The sequence below is a fragment of the Choloepus didactylus genome, chromosome 8 (assembly GCF_015220235.1).
Source record: "Choloepus didactylus isolate mChoDid1 chromosome 8, mChoDid1.pri, whole genome shotgun sequence".
Classification (NCBI taxonomy): domain Eukaryota; kingdom Metazoa; phylum Chordata; class Mammalia; order Pilosa; family Megalonychidae; genus Choloepus; species Choloepus didactylus.
Genome location: NC_051314.1, coordinates 26403035 through 26427295, shown reverse-complemented (window position 1 = coordinate 26427295; position 24261 = coordinate 26403035). Strand labels below are relative to the sequence as shown.

At 40.7% G+C, this 24261-nt stretch overlaps 1 protein-coding gene across 1 annotated transcript in view; it reads right to left on the bottom strand.

The window, feature by feature from the left end:
• Window positions 1–24261, bottom strand: part of PAH (phenylalanine hydroxylase) — a 99931-nt gene that overhangs the window by 37903 nt on the left and 37767 nt on the right. The window contains exon 4 of the mRNA XM_037846112.1: window positions 243–331. Coding sequence (XP_037702040.1) covers window positions 243–331 — 89 coding nt within the window. The remainder of the gene's footprint in view (window positions 1–242; window positions 332–24261) is intronic.

Below are 24261 nucleotides of genomic sequence, written 5' to 3'. Positions count from 1 at the left end.
CATACACACACACACACACACCATAATTTCTGGACTACAATTGATATTAGTCACAACAATGATGATGATGATGATGATGATGATGTGTTGTTAATCTTTGCTTCTCCAATTCTAGCATAAGTAGGCATTCAATAAATGTTGAACAAGTAACTGGGGACACATTGCCCAAGATGGAGGTGGGAGTAGGGTGGGGGGAGGAGGATAGAATGGAAATAATCTCATCCAAAGAGGCAAGGACTCACAGGGTGATCTGCATCCAGTTCTGCTCCATAGCTGAGAATCTGATTGGCAAACCTGTCGAGTTCTTGAATGGTTCTGGGGAACCAGGGCACTGCAACACAGAAGGGCAACGTCTTGATCAGGTTGGCAGGAAATGGCCAAAGGCTTCAGCAAGGTTAGAAGCAAGGAATCAGCTCCAGTGCGTTAAGTCAATGGTGACAAGTTGGGCTCCAGATGACCCCCAAATTATAAGAATTTAAGTTATATTTCATTGCCTTGGAAACTAATTTAAAACATATTCCCAAACATATTACCTTTCCTGGAGATTTTCTTTGAAATATCTCAAAATTTATCTCCTACTCTTCATGGTATAGTAGAATGATTTTTTCCTTAGCAGCAGAATATTACATGCAACCCCCAAAATATAAATAGATAAAACCAGAGTTGGTCTATTGGAAACAAGAATGGGTCCATGAGACCATCCCTCCTCTTCTTCCTATTATGTGTTTTCCTCATCAAAGGCCCCCAGGCACTCCTGCAAAATCTTTTGATCCCACAGCCAATCTGAAAATCATTGGTGAAGTGGAATGAATGGAGTCAGGTTGTTTGGGATTTGATGATGACTTGTGGTACCTCAAGAATTTGTGGCCTTGCTTTTCAAGCAGCATAGAGGGGGAGAATATGGAGGGTCTGGGTGGTGTGACCTACAATGATTGGGTCCTTCCTAGGGAAAAGAGTAGATGGTAGAAAACAAATCCCCATGACTTAAAGAAAGAGAGATTGCCAGGGTATGGAATTGTCCCAGGGATGAGCAGAGACTAGGAAATTCTGGACTGACATTCCTTGAGGGCAGAGACCATGAGTATATTGTAATTTCAGGCACCTAGAGGGAAGGAGGGAGGGAGGGAGGGAAGGAAGGAAGGAAGGAAGGAAGGAAGGAAAGGAGGGAGAGAGGGAAGGAAGAAAGGGAAGGTGAAAGAAAGGAGAGAAGGGAGAGAGAGAAAGCAAGGAAAGAATGAAGGAATGAACTCTTTTATGTTAACAGTGGCCACCATTCATTCACAGAGCATCTGTTAGGGTCTAGGTGCTATATCTGAAATATCTCCAAAATCAGGAATATGTTATAACCTCTATTGTATAGATGAGAAACTGAGACTCTGACAGGCTAAAGAAGTGGCCTAAGATCACACCAGAAGCAAGAAAATGGTCGATCCAGAAAGAAACCAGAGAGCAAAGTAGACATGGATAGAAAACCATGAAGTGAGCTCAAGGCATCCAAAGTTTCCCCTGAAATGAGGTTTAGGGGGAAAGTTACTGAGCTCGCAGTTAGTCAGGTCCAGCTTAGAATCTTGCCTCCAACACGTGCTTATCCTCTCTGTGCCTAAGTTTCCTCCTCTGTAAAAATGGAGAGGAAGAATAGCAAATGTCTCTTTGAGGGCTTACCATGTGCCAGATACTGCACTTAGCATTTTTGATGGATATCTCCTTTAATCTGAGAATTGCTGAGAGAACTGAAGGAGAATGAAAGCAACGAGCGCATCCTTGTGTCTGGCAGGTAAATGGTAGCTCACCGTTTTATCCACGCTGACTGGCTTTGATGGGATGGGAAAGGACGTGCATGCCATCTCGTGGCCAAACTCAGGAAAGTCACCCATGGTGTAAGCATATGAACCTCAGAACAAGAATCAACTGCATAAATATTCCACCAAAGCAACAAGGAGTTTATCTCAAAGACATTAATAGAGGCCAGTTTACAGCCTTGTTTCTATAGATTTGAGGTGCTTAAACTCTTTACTGGCCATATTAATTATAAAAATTGCCACCGAGTCCTGTTCTAAATACCTATGAGATGGGTGGTATTGTCTTTCCCTTATTACAAACGAGGAAACTGAGACACAAGGAGGTTAAGTGACAAGCCAAATATACACTGCTAGTGAACCGGGCAACCAGGATTCAAACTCAGGTCCAGGTGACTCCATAGTCTTGACCATGCATCTTATTCTGTCACTTGGAGAAAGGCAGCAGAATGAATGTCCCTGGATGCTGGATCTGGATGCTGGCTCCGTAGTCTGATTGTCTGATTGGCTCTTTTCACCTCCCCACCAGGAGGTTTCCATGCACCTAAAACCCAGCCCACTTCTCAAGATCGGCTCCCTGTAGATAGTAATAATGGAAGTTGACGCTGTCATAGTAATTCCAGCCAATGTTTATGTAACACTTGCTATGTATCTAAACAGTTTACATATACTACTTTATTTACTCTTCACTGCAGCTCCATGAGGTGGGTATTGTTATGATCCCCATTTTACAGATGAGGAAATGAGGGTCAGGGAAGTAAGTCTCCTGTATAGACCTCTTTGGTCCCAACTGCCTAGACTTTGGAGCATCAAATGACAGAGAACCATGCTCCACTCATTTAGCATGAAACCTGGCTTCCCAATTCATCACGTGAACTTCCATGCAAACTTCCCTTTCTCCTTGTGTCTAGTGCTTTGCCTTGTATGATGAACCTCTGCTATCAGCACTGGAAATAGAGTCTATTTCCCATCCAAGTTTGTAAAAGCATGGTAAAGAAGTTCCCATTGTAATCAATCAAGGCTCAGGATCTCCTAGAAGACCATTCCCATTTCTCTAGAATATTGCCACCGAGAGACTTCACTGGGTGGCACCCACCTTCACAAGGGGGCCTGTCCTTATCCTTGAGGCTAAAGGACCATTGATAACCCTATCACCTCACTTCCAAGGCATCAGAGGCCCCACTCATTCATCAGGTCTCATTTGCCTGGAAATCATCCATCATTCTAGTGGTAATTGCTGCCACCAGAGATAAGGCAAGCCAGCTCCCTCTGCTGTACTACCTTCTGGCTTGTAGGACCTTTAGACTCCCAAAGGAGAATCCACAAATGTGTTTTGAGTGTCTACTATGTGCCAGGCAATGGGCATAGAGGGATGAACGCAATGGAGTAACCACCCTGTGGTGCTTACATTATAATTGTGGAGACAGAAAGTAAAGAATAAATAAATTTTAAATATATAACAATGCCAAGTAGCTCTTGAAGAAAAAGGAGATGGAAAAAGATGGGGATACCATTGTATATAACATCCTATGTCTTCAGAACCCAAATTGAGGTTCTTGACACTGCTGCACAAAACTGCCTACTGCAAAATACCTTCAGTCATGGATGATCTGGATAGCCTGGGTCTCTTCCTGGTTTCCTACTTCTTTCCTATTTGTTTCAGGAAAAGTCATTCTAACAATGGTTAAAGGCCTGGAAAACAGAGTTAAACAATCTGTGTTTTAGTTTCCCAACTGTTAAAACAAATACCACACAATGGGTTGGCTTAACAACAGAAATTTGTTGGTGCAAGATTTCAGAGACGAGAAGGCTTGCTGCTTGGGGTCAGTATCTTTTGGCTGGCTGGCAATCTTTGGTGTTCCTTGGCTTTCCCATCACATGGCAATGCATATAGCAATGTCTTCTCCTGTGTCTCAGTTTCCTCGTCTATAATAAGGGGAAAACAATACTACCTAGGGTCCACTGACTTCCAGTTTCTAGCTGCTCCCTGTGGCTTCCTCTTCGTGGCCTTCTCTATAAGGCCTCCAGTAATAGGATTAGGACTCATCCTGATTGAGTTGGGCCCCACCTTAACTGAAGTGACCTCATCAAAATGTCCTATTTAAATTGGGTTCACACCCACAAAAATAGATTAAGATCAAGGACACATTTTTCTGGGGTACATAACTCCAAGCCACCATAGTTTGCCCTCTGTACCCCAAAAGACCTGCTCTTCCCATATGCAAAATACATGCATTCCATCACAACATCCCCAAAGCCTTAAGCCATTTGAGAATAATGCTAAGTACAAAACCTCATCACCATTTATAGGTGTGGTCAGTCCTGGGGCTAAATTCCTCTGTCTGATGAACCTGTGAAACCTAGAAAAATAAGTTATCTGCTTCCAATATGCAATAGTGGGACAGGAATACGTTAAACATTCCCATTCCAGAAGGGAGAAACTGGCAGGAAAACATGGGTTTTGAGTCCCAAACCAGTTTGCAACCCAACGGAGCAAACTTTATTCGATTTCAAGGTCTTAAAGTCATCTATAGAAGGATGTTTTGTCCTCTGGGCCTGTTGGATCAGCAACCCCACCCTTTCTAAGCACTTACACAGTGGGCACATTCTCTCTGAACACTAGGGTGTAGGCCTCACTCTCTCTGAGCATCAGAAATAGCAATACTGGGAGGCTCCACCATCTCTAAGCATCAGGCAGGGGTGGACCTGCCCTTTCCACACACCTAGGTGCATCCGCTCTTCTGGCCCAAGGAGATCTTTTCTGGTCCAGACCTCTGTTTCCATGGTTCTGCCCCTGAAGTTATTCTTCATTCAATTTATCCCTTCTCTGTCCCTTGCAGTCCGGCCCTGCAGTGGTTCTGCTCATACAAATTTCACAAATACTTGCTGACTTTGCATGCATTTAAAGTGGGTCCAAACTATCAGATAATGGAAACTTTCCCCAGATGCTTCCTTGATAATTAAACTTCCAATCCTTGCTTCCATTGAAATGGCTGAACTATCCATGTTCAGCTACACCCTCTTTAGCAAAGGAGTGTTCAGTTAAACCTTCACATAGAACCCTGTCGTCTGGGGTCTCACTTCCTGAAAGCTCAGGGATGTCCCTGATGGAACAACTTCTGGCCCTAGTCTTAGTGCTCACTGGCTAGGCTCAGAATTTTCCAAACTATCAATTTCTGGTTTCTTTGTGCTTAAGAGTTCAATCCTCAGTTTATAGCTTTCCTTTCTCATTTTACCATAAGTTGCAAAGAAGAACCAGGTTGCAACTTCCAAACTTAGCTTAAAAATCTCCTCAGCTAAATAGTCAAGTTCACCACTTGCAAGTTCTGCCTTCCATCCAACATTGAAACCCAGTTTTGCCAAGTTATCTGCCACTATATACCAAGGATAGCCTTTCTTCCAATTTCCAACAACACATTCATCATTTCCTTCTAAGGCCTTGGAAATACCTTTAATATTCATATTTCTACCAACATTCTGTTCATGATGAATCATATATTCTCTAAGACAATACAGACTTTCTCTACATCTCTCATTCATTTTTAATTAAATTCAGTTTTATTGAGATATATTCACATACCATACAATCATCCATGGTGTACAATCAACTGTTCATAGTACCATCATGTAGTTGTACATTCATCACTCCAATATTTTTGAACACTTTCCTTACACCAGAAAGAATCAGAATAAGAATAAAAAAAGAAAAGTAAAAAAGGACACCCAAATCATCTCCCCCATCCCACCCTAGTTTTCATTTAGTTTTTGTCCCCATTTTTCTACTCATCCATCCATACACTGGATAAAGGGAGTGTGATCCACAAGGTTTTCACAATCACACTGTCACCAATTGTAAGCTACATTGTAATACAATTGTCTTCAAGAGTCAAGCTACTGGGTTGGAGTTTGATAGCTTCAGGTATTTACTTCTAGCTATTCCAATACATTAAATCCTTAAAAGGGTTACCTATATAGTGCATGAGAATGCCCACCAGAGTGACCTCTCGACTTCATTTGAAATCTCTCAGCCACTGAAACTTTATTTTATTTCATTTTGCATCCCCCTTTTGGTTAGGAAGATGTTCTCAATCCCACAATGTCAGGTCCAGATTCATCCCCAGAAGTCATATACTGTGTTGCCAGGAAGATTTATACCCCTGGGAGTCAGGTACCACATAGAGAGTTCACCTGCTGAATTGGCTTAGTCAGAGAGAGGGGGCCACATATAAGTAACAAAGAGGCACTCAGGGAGACTCTCAGGCACAATTATAAACAGGTTTAGCCTCTCCTCTGCAGTAACAAGCTTCATGAGGGCAAGCCCCAAGATAGAGGGCTCGGCATACTAAACTGTCAGTCCTCGATGTCTCACTTATTTTTTTAAAAAAATGTTCTTTATTAGAGAAGTTGTGGGTTTACAAAACAATCATGCATAAAATACAGGATTCCCATGTACCACCCCACCTCAAACACCTCGCACTGCTGTCAAACATTTTTTATATTGATGAAAGCACATTTTAATAATTGTTTGACTTAGGGTTCACTGTGTAGTGTAATTCCATGGATTTTTTAAAAAATTTGTTCTGCTATCATATATGTAATTTAACATTTCCCCGTTTGATAACATTCAGATATATATTTCAGTGCTGTTAATTGCATTCACAGTGTTGTGCTATCATCACCATTACCAAAACATTTTCATCATTCCAAAGAGGAACCTTACACATTCCAAGCCTTAACTTCCCATTCCCTATCTCCACCCCATCCCTTGGTAACCTATATTCTAGATTCTGACTCTTGAGTTTGCTTATTCTAATTGTTTCAAATCAGTGAGATCATACAATATTAGTCCTTTTGTGTCTGGCTTAGTTCACTCAGCATGATGTCGTCAAGGTTCATTCGTGTCGCATGTATCAGGACTTCATTCCTTTTTAAGGCTGAATAATATTCCATTGTATGTATATACCACATTTTATTTATCCATTCATTGGTGGATGGACACCTGGGCTGCTTCCATATTTTGGCAATCATGAACTATGTCGCTATGAATACTGGTGTGCAAATATCTTTTTGAGTCCGTGGTTTCAATTGGGAATATACCTAGCAGCAGGATTATTGGGTCATATGATAGTTCTATAATTGGCTTTTTGAGGAACTGCCAGTCTTCCACAGTGGCTGCACCATTTTACATCGCCACTAGCAATGAATGAGTGTTCCTATTTCTCCAAATTTTCTCCAACATTTATTATTTTCCTTTTCTTTTAATAGCAGCCATTCTTACGGTTGTGAAATGTATCTCATTGTGGTTTTGATTTTCATTTCCCTGATGGTTAAAGCTGTTGAGCATCTTTTCATTTGCTTTCTGGCCATAAAAATATGTATATCTTCTTTGGAGAGATGTCTATTCAAGTCTTTCGCCCATTTTTAATTTTTTTTGCCTTTTGGTGTTAAATTGGAGGATTTCTTTATATATTCTGTATATTAAAACTTTATTAGATATGCAGTTTCAAATATTTTCTCCCATTGTGTGGGTTGTCATTTTACTTTCATGATAAAGTCCTTTGAGGAACAAAAGTTTTTAATTTTGATAAGGTCCCATTTATCCTTTTTTTCTTTAGTTGCATGTGCTTTGGTTGTACAGCCTGAAAAAAACCATTGCCTAATGCAGTCCTGAAGATGCTTCCCTGTTTTCTTAAAGGAGTTTGTTAGGTCTATCTCTTATATTTAAGTCTTTGATCCACTTTGAGTTGATTTTTGTATATGGTATGAAGTAGGATTGACATCTGTGCTGGTATGAAGCTGTTATGTACCCCAGAAAATGCCATGTTCTTGTAATCCAATCATGTGGGTGCAGACATATTATGGGGGACCTTTTGATTAGGTTGTTTCAATTGAAATGTGGCCCACCTAATTCAAGTTGGGTCCTAATCCTTTACTAGAGTCCTTTATGAGAGGATAAAGGACACAGAAAAACACCCAGAGGAGCTAAGAGAGAAAAGCCCCCAGAGGAGCTAAGGGAGGACCCACAGAAGCACAGAGAGGAGGCCACTGGAACCAGGAGCTGAAAGCAGCTAAACACAGGAATGAAGGACCAGCAGCTGCCGGCCACGTGCCTTCCCATCTGGCAGCAGCCTTTCTTCAGAGAAGGTATCTTCCTCTTGATGCCTTAATTTGGACATTTTCATGACCTTAGAACTACAAATTTGTAAGCTAATTAATTCCCATTGTAAAAGCCAATTCATTTCTGGTATATTGCATTCTGGCAGCTTTAGCAAACTGAAAAAAAATAACATCTTAGCAATATTTAGTCTTCCAACCCCTGAATGGAATGTCCTTCCATTAATTTAGGCCTGCTTTTAATTATTTTGCAATATTTTGTAGTTTTCCATGTGTAAGTCCTAGATATCTGATTCTTATAGTTGCTATTGTGAGTGGAATTTTTTCTTGATTTCTTCTGATTGTTCATTATTTGCATATAGAAACACTTCTGGGTATTGATCTTGTATCCTGCTACTTTGCTGAATTTATCCATTAGGTCTAGGAACTTTGCTGTGGATTTTTCAAGATTTTCTGTATATAGGATCATATCTACAAACAGGGAAATTTACTTCTTCCTTTCCAATCTGGTTGCCTTTTATTTCTTTTTCTTGCCTAACTGCTCTGGCAAGAGCTTCCAGTACAATGTTGAACAGCAGTGGTGACATTGGGCATCCTTGCCTTGTTCCTGATCTTAGAGGGAAGACTTTCACTCTTTCACCATTGAGTAGTGCGGGATACTGATTACGTGCTTCAACTTGGCGGGCCTGGGCCAGGGGACCGGATCCGCCCCTGGGGAGGGTGGTGGGCACGGGCGACAGCGCCCTCCACAGCCCCCCAGGCCTGGGAAAGTGAGGCCGGAGGCAGGCCCCATTTCCTCACCCAAAATACCACCGTTAGGGGAGGCTTGCCGGAGGGAATCGCCTTTTCCCCACCCCCTTATCTTGCCCGCACACCCCCCGTTGCCAGAGCAACTCCCACCACCACCAGTGTGCATACACTGTTGCCAGACACCGTTGCCAGAGCAACTCCCGCCCCTTTTCAAACTACCTCCGCGCCCTCTTAGAACCAATCCTAACCTCCGCACCCTCTCAGAACCAATCCTAGCCTTTATCCCCTCAGCATTGGCTTGTAACAACCCCCGCCCTCTATGCCAGCCTATATAACCTGTGCTCACCCCTGAATAAAGCCCCCTTTTGTTCTACCCCTACTGGAGGAAGAGTGTCTTGTCTTTCCCTTCTCGCCGCCCTCCACACCTTGCACGCCACCGCCGGGGACCTGGCCAAGTCCCCCGCCTCGCCCTCGCCTCCGGGAAAGAGCCCCCGCCGCCGGTACCCTCCGAGCAGCACCGAGAGCCGAGGGTTCAGCAACCAGCCGCCCCCCCCCCCCGAAGCAGTAGACGCGACCGCAGAGTAGGATATTAGCTGTGAGCTTTTCATGTATGCCCTTTATCACATTGAGGAATTTGCCTTCTATTCTTAGTGTTCTAAGTGTTTTTATCAAGAAATGGTGCTGTATTTTGTCAAATGCCTTTTCTGCATTGAGACGATTACATGTTTTTTTCCCCCCACAACTGCATTAATGTGATGTGTTACATTAATTGATTTTCTTATGTTGGGCCAACCTTACATACAAGGGATAAATCCCACTTGATCACGGTGTATAATTCATTTAATATGCTGTTGGATTCAGTTTGCTAGTCTTTTACTAGGTATTTTTGTATCTATATTCATAAGAGATACTGGTCTGTAGTTTTCTTGTGATATCTTTGTCTGGCTTTGGTATGAGGGTGATATTGTCCTCATAGAATGAATTAGGGAATGCACTTTCTCTTCAATTTTTTTGAAGAGTTTGAGCAGAACTGGAGTTAAGTCTTCTTGGAATGTTTGGTAGAATTTCCCTGTGAAGCCATCTAGTCCTGGAATTTTCTTTGTTGTGAGGTTTTTGATTACTGATTCAATCTCTTTACTAGTATTTAGTTTGTTGAGATCTTCTGTTTCTTCTTGAGTCAAAGTAGGTAGTTTGTGTGTTTCTAAGAATTTGTCCATTTCACCTAGGCTATATAATTTATTGGCATACAGTTGTTCATAGTTTCCTCCTATAGAGCTTTTTATTTCAGTGGGGTCAGTAGTAATGTTCCTCTTTTCATTTCTGATTTTTATTATTTATATCTTCTTTGTCAGTCTAGCTAAAGATTTGTCAATTTTATTTACCTTTTCAAAGAACCAACTTTGTTTTATTGATTCTCTCTCTCTCTCTCTCTCTCGTTTTCTATTTCATTTATCTCCACTCTAATCTTTGTTATTTCCTTCCATCTGCTCACTTTGGTTTTAGTTTGTTCTTCTTTTTCTAGTTCTTCCAGTTTTGAGGTGAGGTCTCTGATTTGATGTCTTTCTTCTTTTTTGATGTCATCATTTAGAGCTGTGAATTTCCCTCTCAGCATTGCCTCATTGCATCCCTTAAGTTTTTTTTTTGTTTTTTTTTTTTATCTTCATTTTATTGAGATATATTCACATACCATGCAGTCATACAAAACAAATCGTATATTCGATTGTTCACAGTACTATTACATAGTTGTACATTCATCACCTAAATCAATCCCTGACACCATCATTAGCACACACACAAAAATAACAAGAATAATAATTAAAATGAAAAAGAACAATTAAAGTAAAAAAGAACACTGGGTACCTTTGTCTGTTTGTTTGTTTCCTTCCCCTATTTTTCTACTCATCCATCCATAAACTAGACAAAGTGGACTGTGGTCCTTATGGCTTTCCCAATCTCATTGTCACCCCTCATAAGCTACATTTTTATACAATTGTCTTCAAGATTCATGGGTTCTGGGTTGTAGTTTGATAGTTTCAGGTATCCACCACCAGCTACCCCAATTCTTTAGAACCTAAAAAGGGTTGTCTAAATTGTGCGTAAGAGTGCCCACCAGAGTGACCTCTTGGCTCCTTTTGGAATCTCTCTGCCACTGAAGCTTATTTCATTTCCTTTCACATCCCCCTTTTGATCAAGAAGATGTTCTCCGTCCCACGATGCCAGGTCTACATTCCTACCTGGGAGTCATATTCCACGTTGCCAGGGAGATTCACTCCCCTGGGTGTCTGATCCCACGTAGGGGGGAGGGCAGTGATTTCACCTTTCAAGTTGGCTTAGCTAGAGAGAGAGGGCCACATCTGAGCAACAAAGAGGCATTTGGGAGGAGGCTCTTAGGCACAATTATAGGGAGGCCTAGCCTCTCCTTTACAGCAACCGTCTTCCCAAGGGTAAATCCTATGGTAGAGGGCTCAACCAATCAAACCACCAGTCCCCTATGTATGTGGTCAAGTTAGCAACCATCGAGGTGGGGTAGGCCAATACCCCTGCATTCCAGAGATTTTTTTTTTTTATCATCATTTTATTGAGATATATTCACATACCACGCAGTCATACAAAACAAATTGTACTTTCGATTGTTTACAGTACCATTACATAGTTGTACATTCATCACCTAAATAAATCCCTGACACCTTCATTAGCACACACACAAAAATAACAAGAATAATAATTAGAGTGAAAAAGAGCAATTGAAGTAAAAAAGAACACTGGGTACCTTTGTCTGTTTGTTTCCTTCCCCTACTTTTCTACACATCCATCCATAAACTAGACAAAGTGGAGTGTGGTCCTTATGGCTTTCCCAATCCCATTGTCACCCCTCATAAGCTACATTTTTATACAACTGTCTTCGAGATTCATGGGTTCTGGGTTGTAGTTTGATAGTTTCAGGTATCCACCACCAGCTACCCCAATTCTTTAGAACCTAAAAAGGGTTGTCTAAAGTGTGCGTAAGAGTGCCCACCAGAGTGACCTCTCGGCTCCTTTTGGAATCTCTCTGCCACTGAAGCTTATTTCATTTCCTTTCACATCCCCCTTTTGGTCAAGAAGATGTTCTCTGTCCCACGATGCCGGGTCTACATTCCTCCCCGGGAGTCATATTCCACGTTGCCAGGGAGATTCACTCCCCTGGGTGTCTGATCCCACGTAGGGGGGAGGGCAGTGATTTCACCTTTCAAGTTGGCTTAGCCAGAGAGAGAGGGCCACATCTAAGCAACAAAGAGGCATTCGGGAGGAGGCTCTTAGGCACAACCATAGGGAGGCCTAGCCTCTCCTTTGCAGCAACCGTCTTCCCAAGGGTAAAACTTATGGTAGAGGGCTCAACCCATCAAACCACCAGTCCCCTATGTCTGTGGTCATGTTAGCAACCATCGAGGTGGGGTAGGCCAATACCCCTGCATTCTCCACAGGCTCCTCAAGGGGGCACTACATCTTTTTTTTTTTTCCTTGTTTTTTTTTTTTTTTTTTAACTTTCCCTTCTTTTTTAAATCAACTGTATGAAAAAAAAAGTTAAAAAGAAAACAAACATACAATAAAAGAACATTTCAAAGAGACCATAACAAGGGAGTAAGAAAAAGACAACTAACCTAAGATAACTGCTTAACTTCCAACATGTTCCTACTTTACCCCAGGAAAGTTACATAATATAGCAACATTTCTGTGAACTTGTTCCTACTATATCCATCAGAAATTAACAGACCATAGTCATTTCTGGGCATCCCCAGAACGTTAAATAGCTTATCTGTTCTTCTTGGATTATTGTTCCCCCTTCCTTATTTGCTCTCTACTGCTAGTTCCCCTACATTCTACATTATAAACCATTTGTTTTACATTTTTCAAAGTTCACATTAGTGGTAGCATATAATATTTCTCTTTTTGTGCCTGGCTTATTTCGCTCAGCATTATGTCTTCAAGGTTCATCCATGTTGTCATATGTTTCACCAGATCGTTCCTTCTTACTGCCGCGTAGTATTCCATCGTGTGTATATACCACATTTTATTTATCCACTCATCTGTTGAAGGACATTTGGGTTGTTTCCATCTCTTGGCAATTGTGAATAATGCTGCTATGAACATTGGCGTGCAGATATCTGTTCGTGTCACTGCTTTCCGATCTTCCGGATATATACCGAGAAGTGCAATCGCTGGATCGAATGGTAGCTCTATATCTAGTTTTCTAAGGAACTGCCAGACTGACTTCCAGAGTGGCTGAACCATTATACAGTCCCACCAACAGTGAATAAGAGTTCCAATTTCTCCACATCCCCTCCAGCATTTGTAGTTTCCTGTTTGTTTAATGGCAGCCAATCTAACCGGTGTTAGATGGTATCTCATTGTGGTCTTAATTTTCATCTCTCTAATAGCTAGTGAAGCTGAACATTTTTTCATGTGTTTCTTGGCCATTTGTATTTCCTCTTCAGAGAACTGTCTTTTCATATCTTTTGCCCATTTTATAATTGGGCTGTCTGTACTATTGTCATTGAGTTGTAGGATTTCTTTGTATATGCAAGATATCAGTCTTTTGTCAGATATATGGTTTCCAAAAATTTTTTCCCATTGAGTTGGCTGCCTCTTTACCTTTTTGAGAAATTCCTTTGAGGTGCAGAAACTTCTAAGCTTGAGGAGTTCCCATTTATCTATTTTCTCTTTTGTTGCTTGTGCTTTGGGTGTAAAGTCTAGGAAGTGGCCGCCTAATACAAGGTCTTGAAGATGTTTTCCTACATTATCTTCTAGGAGTTTTATGGTACTTTCTTTTATATTGAGATCTTTGGTCCATTTTGAGTTAATTTTTGTGTAGGGGGTGAGGTAGGGGTCCTCTTTCATTCTTTTGCATATGGATATCCAACTCTCCCAGCCCCATTTGTTGAAAAGACCATTATGGCTCAGTTCAGTGACTTTGGGGGCCTTATCAAAGATCAGTCGGCCATAGATCTGAGGGTCTATCTCTGAGTTCTCAATTCGATTCCATTGATCTATATGTCTATCTTTGTGCCAGTACCATGCTGTTTTGGCAACTGTGGCTTTATAATAAGCTTCAAAGTCAGGGAGTGTAAGTCCTCCCACTTCGTTTTTCTTTTTTAGAGTGTCTTTAGCAATTCAAGGCATCTTCCCTTTCCAAATAAATTTGATAACTAGCTTTTCCAAGTCTGCAAAGTAGGTTGTTGGAATTTTGATTGGGATTGCATTGAATCTGTAGATGAGTTTGGGTAGAATTGACATCTTAATGACATTTAGCCTTCCTATCCATGAACATGGAATATTTTTCCATCTTTTAAGGTCCCCTTCTATTTCTTTTAGTAGAGTTATGTAGTTTTCTTTGTATAGGTCTTTTACATCTTTGGTTAAGTTTATTCCTAGGTACTTGATTTTTTTAGTTGCTATTGAAAATGGTATCTTTTTCTTGAGTGTCTCTTCAGTTTGTTCGTTTCTAGCATATAGAAACATTACTGACTTATGTGCATTAATCTTGTATCCCGCTACTTTGCTAAATTTGTTGATTAGCTCTAGTAGGTGTATCGTTGATTTCCCAGGGTTTTCTAGATATAAGATCATATCATCTGCAAACAATGACAGTTTTACTTCTTCTTTTCCAATTTGGATGCCTTTTATTTCTTTGTCTTGCCGGATTGCCCTGGCTAGCACTTCCAGCACAATGTTGAATAACAGTGGTGATAGTGGGCATCCTTGTCTTGTTCCTGATCTTAGAGGGAAGGCTTTCAGTCTCTCACCATTGAGTACTATGCTGGTTGTGGGTTTTTCATATATGCTCTTTATCATGTTGAGGAAGTTTCCTTCAATTCCTACCTTTTGAAGTGTTTTTATCAAAAAGGGATGTTGGATTTTGTCAAATTCTTTTTCAGCATCTATTGAGATGATCAATTGATTTTTCCCTTTCGAGTTTTTAATGTGTTGTAATACATTGATTGTTTTTCTTATGTTGAACCATCCTTGCATGCCTGGAATGAACCCCACTTGGTCATGGTGTATGATTTTTAATGTGTCTTTGGATTCGATTTGCAAGTATTTTGTTGAGGATTTTTGCATCTATATTCATTAGGGAGATTGGCCGGTAGTTTTCCTTTTTTGTAGCATCTTTGCCTGGTTTTGGTATTAGATTGATGTTAGCTTCATAAAATGAGTTAGGTAGTGTTCCATTTTTTTCAATGTTTTGAAAGAGTCTGAGTAAGATTGGTGTCAGTTCTTTCTGGAAAGTTTGGTAGAATTCCCCTGTGAAGCCATCTGGCCCTGGGCATTTATTTGTGGGAAGATTTTTGATGACTGATTGGATCTCTTTGCTTGTGATGGGTTGGTTGAGGTCTTCTATTTCTTCTCTGGTCAGTCTAGGTTGTTCATATGTTTCCAGGAAATTGTCCATTTCCTCTACATTATCCAGTTTGTTGCCATACAGTTGTTCATAATATCCTCTTATAATTTTTTTAATTTCTTCAGGATCTGCAGTTATGTCACCTTTTTCATTCATTATTTTGTTTATATGGGTCTTCTCTCTTTTTGATTTTGTCAGTCTAGCTAGGGGCTTGTCAATCTTGTTGATCTTCTCAAAGAACCAACTTTTGGTGATATTTATCTTCTCTATTGTTTTTTTGTTCTCTATGTCATTTATTTCTGCTTTAATCCTTGTTATTTCTTTTCTTGTACTTGGTTTAGGATTGGTTTGCTGTTCATTTTCTAGCTTCTTCAGTTGATCCATTAGTTCTTTGATTTTGGCTCTTTCTTCCTTTTTAATATATGCGTTTAGTGCTATAAATTTCCCCCTTAGCACTGCTTTTGCTGCATCCCATAGGTTTTGGTATGTTGTGTTCTCATTTTCATTCATCTCTATATATTTAGCAATTTCTCTTGCTATTTCTTCTTTAACCCACTGATTGTTTAGGAGTGTGTTGTTTAACCTCCAGGTATTTGTGAATTTTCTAAGTCTCTGATGGTTATTGACTTCTAATTGTATTCCATTGTGGTCAGAGAATGTGCTTTGAATAATTTCAATCTTTTTAAATTTATTGAGGCTTGTTTTATGTCCCAGCATATGATCTATTCTGGAGAATGTTCCATGAGCACTAGAAAAGTATGTGTATCCTGGTGATTTGGGATGTAATGTCCTGTATATGTCTGTTAAATCTAATTCATTTATCAGATTGTTTAGGTTTTCAATTTCCTTATTGGTCTTCTGTCTGGTTGATCTATCTATAGGAGAGAGTGATGTGTTGAAGTCTCCCACAATTATTGTGGAAACATCAATTGCTTCCTTTAGTTTTGCCAGTGTTTCTCTCATGTATTTTGTGGCACCTTGGTTGGGTGCATAGACATTTACGATTGTTATTTCTTCTTGCTGAATTGCCCCTTTTATTAGTACGTAGTGGCCTTCTTTGTCTCTCAAAACATCCCTGCATTTGAAGTCTATTTTATCTGAGATTTATATTGCTACACCTGCTTTCTTTTGGCTGTAGCTTGCATGAAATATTTTTTTCCATCCTTTCACTTTCAGTTTCTTTGTGTCCCTGTGTCTAAGATGAGTCTCTTGTATGCAACATATTGATGGTTCATTTTTTTTGATCCATTCTGCGAATCTATATCTTTTAATTGGGGAGTTTAATCCATTTACATTCAACGTTAAAACCGTGAAGGCATTTCTTGAATCGGCCATCTTATCCTTTGGTTTATGATTGCCATATTTTTCCCTCTCTCTATTAATATCCTTTATTGTACCCATACCGAATCTCTTTAGTACTGAACCTTTCTCCAAGTCTCTCTGTCCTGTCTTTGTTTCTCTGTCTGTAGGGCTCCCTTTAGTATCTCCAGTAGGGCAGGTCTCTTGTTAGCAAATTCTCTCAGCATTTGTTTGTCTGTGAAAAATTTAAGCTCTCCCTCAAATTTGAAGGAGAGCTTTGCTGGATAAAGTATTCTTGGCTGGAAATTTTTCTCACTCAGAATTTTAAATATATCGTGCCACTGCCTTCTCGCCTCCATGGTGGCTGCTGAGTAGTCACTACTTAGTCTTATGCTGTTTCCTTTGTATGTGGTGAATTGCTTTTCTCTTGCTGCTTTCAGAACTTGCTCCTTCTCTTCTGTGTTTGACAGTGTGATCAGTATATGTCTCGGAGTGGGTTTATTTGGATTTATTCTATTTGGAGTTTGCTGAGCATTTATGATTTGTGTATTTATGTTGTTTAGAAGATTGGGGAAGTTTTCCCCAACAATTTCTTTGAATACTCTTCCTAGACCTTTACCCTTTGCTTCCCCTTCTGGGACACCAATGAGTCTTATATTTGGATGTTTCATATTATCTATCATATCCCTGAGGTCCATTTCGATTTTTTCAATTTTTTTCCCCATTCTTTCTTTTATGCTTTCATTTTCCATTCTGTCATCTTCCAGGTCACTGATTCGTTGTTCAACTTCCTCTAGTCTTGTACTATGAGTGTCCAGAATCTTTTTAATTTGGTCAACAGTTTCTTTAATTTCCATAAGATCATCCATTTTTTTATTTAGTCTTGCAATGTCTTCTTTATGCTCTTCTAGAGTCTTCTTGATTTCCTTCATATCCCGTACTATGGTCTCATTGTTCATCTTTAGTTCTTTGAGTAGCTGCTCTAGGTGCTGTGTCTCTTCTGGTCTTTTGATTTGGGTGCTTGTGCTTGGGTTATCCATATCATCTGGTTTTTTCATATGCTTTATAATTTTCTGTTGTTTTTGGCCTCGTGGCATTTGCTGAACTTGATAGGGTTCTTTTAGGGTTTGTAGACCTATTGAAGTCCTTATCTCTAATTTATCAGATCTACAGCTTCGTGTAGTACACTTTCTCTAACTAACCAGCAGGTGGCGTCCACGAGCCACCTGTTCTCCACAAGCCAGTTCTCCCCTGCTTAGCCTTTTTGGTGAGTGGGGGAGTGAGTCTTGTGGGGCCCAATTGGTGTACCAAGCTTGCGTGTGTAGTTGGTGTTGCCTGCCCTGTATGTGGGGTGTGTTTCTGGGCAGTCGGGGAGGGGGGGTGGCCCTAACTATCAAATCTCCCTGATGATCCTAGAGTTTTAAAGCTGCTGCAATAGTCTAATCCTTCAGTTCAGACCTGCCACAGTTTGTCTCTGCCACTGACCCACAAGTCCTTGGTATTGGCGTATGGCTCCTGAGACTTGCAAGTCGCCCCTCTTCCAGGCCGTGCACCCCGGGTCCTCTGTTGAGGGATGACTGTGCTATGTCACAGGTGAGTGCCATCCCCCCAGGGCAGTTCTGGGCTGCTGGGCTGTATAGGGAGGCTCCCAGTCTGCTCAAATGATGGCTGAATGGGGCTTTGTTAATTCACACTGCTCCACCTTCCCAACTCTGAGACACTCAGCTGAGGTTGCAGGGAAGGCTAATATCCACGCCCAGTTTTGTGGTGTGTGCCTGTTATTTGAAGCACTTCCGTCACACTGGGTTGTCTGGGGCAGCTCTGGGCTGTGGGGCTGGCGATGGGCAGGAGTGTTTCCTGTCCACCAGGATGGTGGCTGTGAGTGGACACCCCCCTTTTCTTGGGAAGTTGTGGTGTTTAGTGAATTTTCTCAGCCACTGGATTATTGCCTTTTGTCTCAGAGCTCTCTTAGTTCTGCTCTTGACTTGACGTGCCCAAATTGCAATTCTTTGAAGCTTTCTGTATTGGGCTTCTTAGAGTAATTGTTTTAGAAAAAGAAAAAAGTATTAAAAAAAAAAAAAAAAAAAGGGCCCTCCTCAGAGATCTGATGGGTTATTGAAATGCTAATAGACAAAGCAATCAGGGCCATTAAGGAAAGGTCCACAGGGCAGAGAGATCAGCTTTTCTTCGGGATTTGCATATGCGCCTCAAGGCCTGAGCTCCGCCCTTCCCCTTTCTGTGTTCACCAGAACTCCAAAAATCCTCTGCTTTTATTTTGGAGTTTTTCGTGTTATTTTTTTTTTTTCTATGCCTGTCTCCTCTCTGCTGGGCTGGCAGCTCTCAGATTCTTTGGTGTCTGGTCTCAGTCTATCTATGGTTGGAGTCTGGATCAGTAGAATGAGTTTCCAATAAGAGCAGCCACTGCAGTTCTCCCTTCTCCTTCCTGGAGCTGACAGCCCCTCCTCCCACGGGACTGAGCCTGGCAGGGAGGGGCGCGGGTCCCCTGGCCGCAAAAACTTACAGATTTCGCTGATCTCAGCAGTTCGACATTTTCATGAGTGTTGTATGAAGTATGCCCAAAGTCAGATTGCTCTGTGGTGTCCAGTCCACGCAGTTCCTGGCTTTTTACCTACTTTCCTGGAGGAGTAACTAAAACTTACAGCTCACCAGTCTGCCATCTTGCCCCGCCTCCTGGACTGTTCATCCCTTAAGTTTTGATAAGTTGTATCTTCATTTTCATTCACCTCAAGATATTTCCTAATTTCTCTTCTGATTTTCTCTTTAACCCACTGGTTGTTTAAGAGTTCACCATTTAATTTCCATGTATTTGTGAATTTTCCATTTCTCCCTCTGTTATTGATTTCTAGCTTCATACCATTGTGGTCAGAGAATATACATTGAATGATTTCAATATTTTTGAATTTGTTGAGGCTTGTTTTGTAACCTAACAGGTGGTCTATCCTGGATAATGATCTAAGTGTACTCAAGAAAAATGTGTATTTTTATTTTCATTGGGTGAATTGTTGTTTATATGTGTTAGGTCTAGTTGGTTTAGAGAATCATTAAGTTTAGTATTCCCTTAATTATCTTCTGACTAGATGTTCTATCCATTATCAAAAGTGGTGTATTAAAGTCTCCTACTATTAATGTAGAACCATCAAGTTCTCCCTTCAAATCTGTCAGTATTTGCTTCATATATTTTTGCTGTTAGGTGCTTATATATTTGTAATTGTTACATCTTCTTATTGAATTGTCCCCTTTAGCAGTATATAATGACCATCTTTGTCTTTCATAACTGTTTTTGACTTAATGACTTTTAAATCTGATATTAGTATAGCTACCCCTGCTTTCTTTCGGTTACTGCTTTTCATGGTATATTTGTTCTATCCTTTCATGTTCAGTCTACTTGTATTTTTGAATTTGAGGTGAGTCTCTTGCAGACAGCATATAGTTGGGTCATGCTTTTTTATCCATTCTGCCAATCTCTCCTTTTGACTGGATTTAATCCATTCACATTTAAAGTCTCTATGATAATGTAGGACTTTCTTCTGTCGTTTAACTATTTAGTGTTTGTATGCCTTATACTGTTTTTGTTCCCCAATTCTTCCTTTAATACCTGCTTTTATATCTATTTGATTTTGTGTTGTACCACATTGTATGCCTTCTCATTTCATCTGGATATATTTTTTATCTATTCTCCTTGTGGTTACCATTGGGTTGAAATTTAACATCCTACATATAAAACAATCATGTTTAATTTGATATCAATTTAACTTCAATAGAAGGTACATATACTTTTGCTATACCCCTCTGTCCCCCACCTTTTTTTGTACTTGCTACCACTTATATCTTTGTACATTGTATGTCCCCGAATGTAGAATACTCTTTACTTTTTCTGTGTTTGCATTTTGGCACCTGAAGGAAGTAAGAAGTGGAGTTACATAACAAACAACACACTACAATAATACTGGCATTTATAATAACCCCAATGGTTACCTTTACTGCAGGTCATTTCTTTATGCCACATTGAACCAGTGTCCTTTCCTTTCCATTTGAAGAATTCCCTTTAGCACTGCTTGTAGGGCAGGTCTAGTTGTGATAAATTCCCTAAGCTTTTGTTTATCTGAGAATGTACTAAACTCCCCCTCATGTTTGAAAGAAAGTCTCATCAGATATAAAATTCTTGGCTGGTGGTTGTTTTCTTTTAGCACTTTTAGTATTTCAATCTATTGTCTTCTTGCCTCCATGGTTTCTGATGAGAAACTGGTACTTAATCTAATTGGGACTCCCTGGTAGGTAACACATTGTTTTTCTCCTGAAGCTTTCAGAACTCTCTCCTTGTCCTTTGCATTTGATAATGTGATCACTATATGATGGGGTGTACTTTTCTTCATGTTTATCCTCTTTGGTGTTCTCTTGGCTTCTTGGATATACATATTCACATTCTTTGCTAAGTTGGGAAGTTCTCTGTTATTATTCTTTGACTATTCTTTCTGCTCCTTTCTCTATTTCTTCTTTTTCTGAGATACCTGTAATGCATTTATTGGTACACTTGATGGTATCCCAGAGTTGTCTTAGGCTATTTTCACTTTTAATATTTCCTTTTTCTTTCTGCTCCTCAGCCTGACTCATTTCAAGTGTCTTGTCTTTAAGTTCCCTGATTCTTTCTTCTGCCAGCTCCAAACTGCTCTTGAAAGTCTCCTGGGCAGTTTTCATTTCAGTTATTGTTGTCTTCAGTTCCAATAGTTTCATTTTGTTCCTTCATAAAATTTCTGTCTCTTTACTAAGATTCTCATATTGCTCATTCAGTGTTTTCCTGATATCCTTTAGTTATTTCTCTGTATTTTCCTTCATCTCCTTGAGCATCTTTAAGGTCATTTTTTTAAAGGCTTTGTTCAGTATGTCCATATTCTCATTTTCTTCATTGGTGCTTTCTGGATTTTTATCCTCTTCCTTTGGATGGGTCATCATTTCTGTTTCTTCATTTGTCTTGTACTTTGTTGCATACTATACATTTTAATATTTTAAACTGTAAACTCTTGGATTTATTCCCTAAGAAGTCTGTTTCTTGATTTTTTAACCAGCTGGTGATAAGACAGAGATTTTTCTTGACTTCAGCTCTCCTATCAGGAAGGTCTGCCTCAGGCAAATGTGTTGTGCAAGGTTTTCTGTGTTTCTCTGGGCCTTTGTCTTGTCCTGGGATTTTGCTTGTTAGCTGTTTTGGAGTTCCCCTGTTTATAAGATGTTGGTTGTCCTGTCTGCTTCCCCGGAGACAGACCTCCCTCTACCAGGTGCTTGATGCTGGCAGGCCTTTGCCCCACACTGTTCCCCCCTATTTTTTCTTATACTCCTTTCACTGTCTCAATCTACTTTTGCCTGCAGAGCAAATTCTGGAAGGAGGAACTTGCCAGAGAGGACATTCACAAGTCAGTCTTTCCCAGCTGAAATATGTCCAGAGTTCCACAAACGGGGAACAGACTGCTCCAAAGTGCCCTGGGGAAAGGATCAGGAAGGGTGCCAAAAGCTTCTCCAATGGCTCCCCTAAGCCAAGCTTTCCTGGTCTGCCCAGCAAATGCAGTCCTTCAGCTCACTGTCCCCTGCATCCCTGAGGCAGTGCTACATCTTTAAATCTCTGTCACCTCTGCCCCTGTCTGGGGAAGGCTGAAACAATGGCTGGCCAAAGCTTTTGTCCAGGGCAGGTGAAACAATGGCCACCCTCAGAGCCGGGCTCCCAGCAGTCATGGTCAGTGGTCAGCTGCAGCAACCCCTGCTCTTGGGGAATAGGATTTTTATGTCCCTTTCTGTCACCAGCAAGCTAGCCAGGGGCTGGACCCCATGGTGGCCTGACAAAAGAGTGGGGAATGGTATCAGTAGCCACCTCAGGGAGGTAGCAACTTACTGTTTTATACCTTAATTTATCAGCCTCTTCCTCCTGCTCTTGCCTGGATTCTGCACAGTGTTCCTCTGGCCTACTCAAAATAGTTGTTCCAGACAGTTCCTGCCTGTTTTATGATTGTTTTAGTGGAAAGACTGAGTCTATCTTCCCACAATCCTCTCCCGCCTCTCGCTCATGTTTAAGCCCTCACAATTCTTCCAGCCTCAACCCACTACCCAATTCCAATGTCACTTCCCCATTTTTAGGTGTTTGTCATAGCAGCACCCCGCTTCCCAGTAGCAAATCTGCTTCAGTTTCCCAGCTGCTAAAACAAATACCGTACCATGGGTTGGCTTAGCAACAGAAACTCTTGGCTCATGGTTTCAGAGGTCAGAAGGCTTGCTTCCTCCTGGGGTTGGTATCTTCAGACTGTCTGGCAATCTTTGGGGTTCCTTGCCTTTTTTGACACATGGCAATGCACATGGCAGCATCTTCTACTTTCTCTTCTGGAATCTGTTGACTTCCAGCTTCTGGCTGCTCCCAGTGACTTTCTCTCTCTGTGGCCTTCTCTGTAAAGCCTCCAGTAATGGGATTAACACTCACCCTGATTCAGCTGGGCCACACCTTAACTGAAATAGCCTCATCAAAAGGCCCTATTTTCAATGATTTCATACCCACAGGAATGGATTAAGATTAAGAACATGTTTTTCTGGGATACAAGCCAACACAACCTGGATTTGAATCCTTTCTCTGCACTTACTGCCGGTGGGACCCAGAACAAATTACTAAATCTCTCTGAGCCTCAGTCATCCTATCAGTAAAATGGTGAAAATAGTACTGCTATTTTATGGAATCAGTTTGAGGCTAAATGAGCTAATATATTTGATTTGCTGAGAACAGTACCTGACACATAGTCAATCCTATTTTTATTCAGCTACAAGCTCCAGAGGAGTTTTTTCTTTTATATTGCTTTTAGTTCAACATAGCACAGAGTAGAAAGAATACAAGTTTTCCAGCTAGGCTGGAAAATTTGATACTTATTTTTTTGTGTAACTTTGAGCAAGTATTTTATCTCTCAAAGTCTTAATTTCTTTATTCATAAAATGGATAAAAATGATCTTTCTATATTTTGTCATGAATTAAATATTATAGCAAATGTGACACAACTAAGCATAGAGACTGGTCCAAAGTAAGAGCTCAATCAGTGTTAGCCATCAGAATGATGAAGACTTGAATGATGTTGATGATGATAATGATCGATGGTGATGAGGTTGATGAGTAGAGGACAAAATGGAAACTGGAGTGAGGAAGCTGTTTCTTGGTCCAGCTCTGATATTAACAGGTTCTAATCTTTAAAAAAGTTTTCCCTTTAAAAAATGAGAGGCATTTGATTCACTTGTTGCTATGATCCCTTCTGGGTTTCATATTTCAAAACCTCTGAAACACCTGTGAAGCTGGCCCAAGGACACGTGAAAGGACCCTTCCAGTTCAATCCATGTGTCAGCCTCATTTGTATCCGGTAGCAAACACACTATATTTTCTCAGGTCCCAAAATTCATTGCTCCTCTACAATTTCCTTTTCTTCTCTCATCAAAGAAACATTACATTCCATAGATTGAACCCTTTATGTCCCCAGCTTGATTCAGAACTGTATGTGCTATCCATCTCCCAACCAAACTCCAGAGGGCAGCAGAACCAGTGTATTTCCAGCTTTGGGTGACTATTTTTATTCCTCTTCTAAAACACTAACTGGGTCATGTAGCCTAGTACACTTTTAGACCTCTTGGTGAAAAAAAGAGAAAAAAGTTCGGAGCATATAAAGGGGTTGCATAGACCCAAAAGATTCAAGTCTTAGAAAAGAGGAGACAGAGGATCCTTGTTACAGAGGCTTGGAGGGATCCCAAGGAAGCTCAAAGCACTGCACTGCCAGGCTGTGAGGCATTCACCTGAATCCAGGAGCCATACAGAAAAGGCCCAGAAAATAGCCATGCCAGAGTCAAATTGCTTGGGTCCAAATTGCACCTCTGCTGCTTAGCAACTTTGTGCAAATT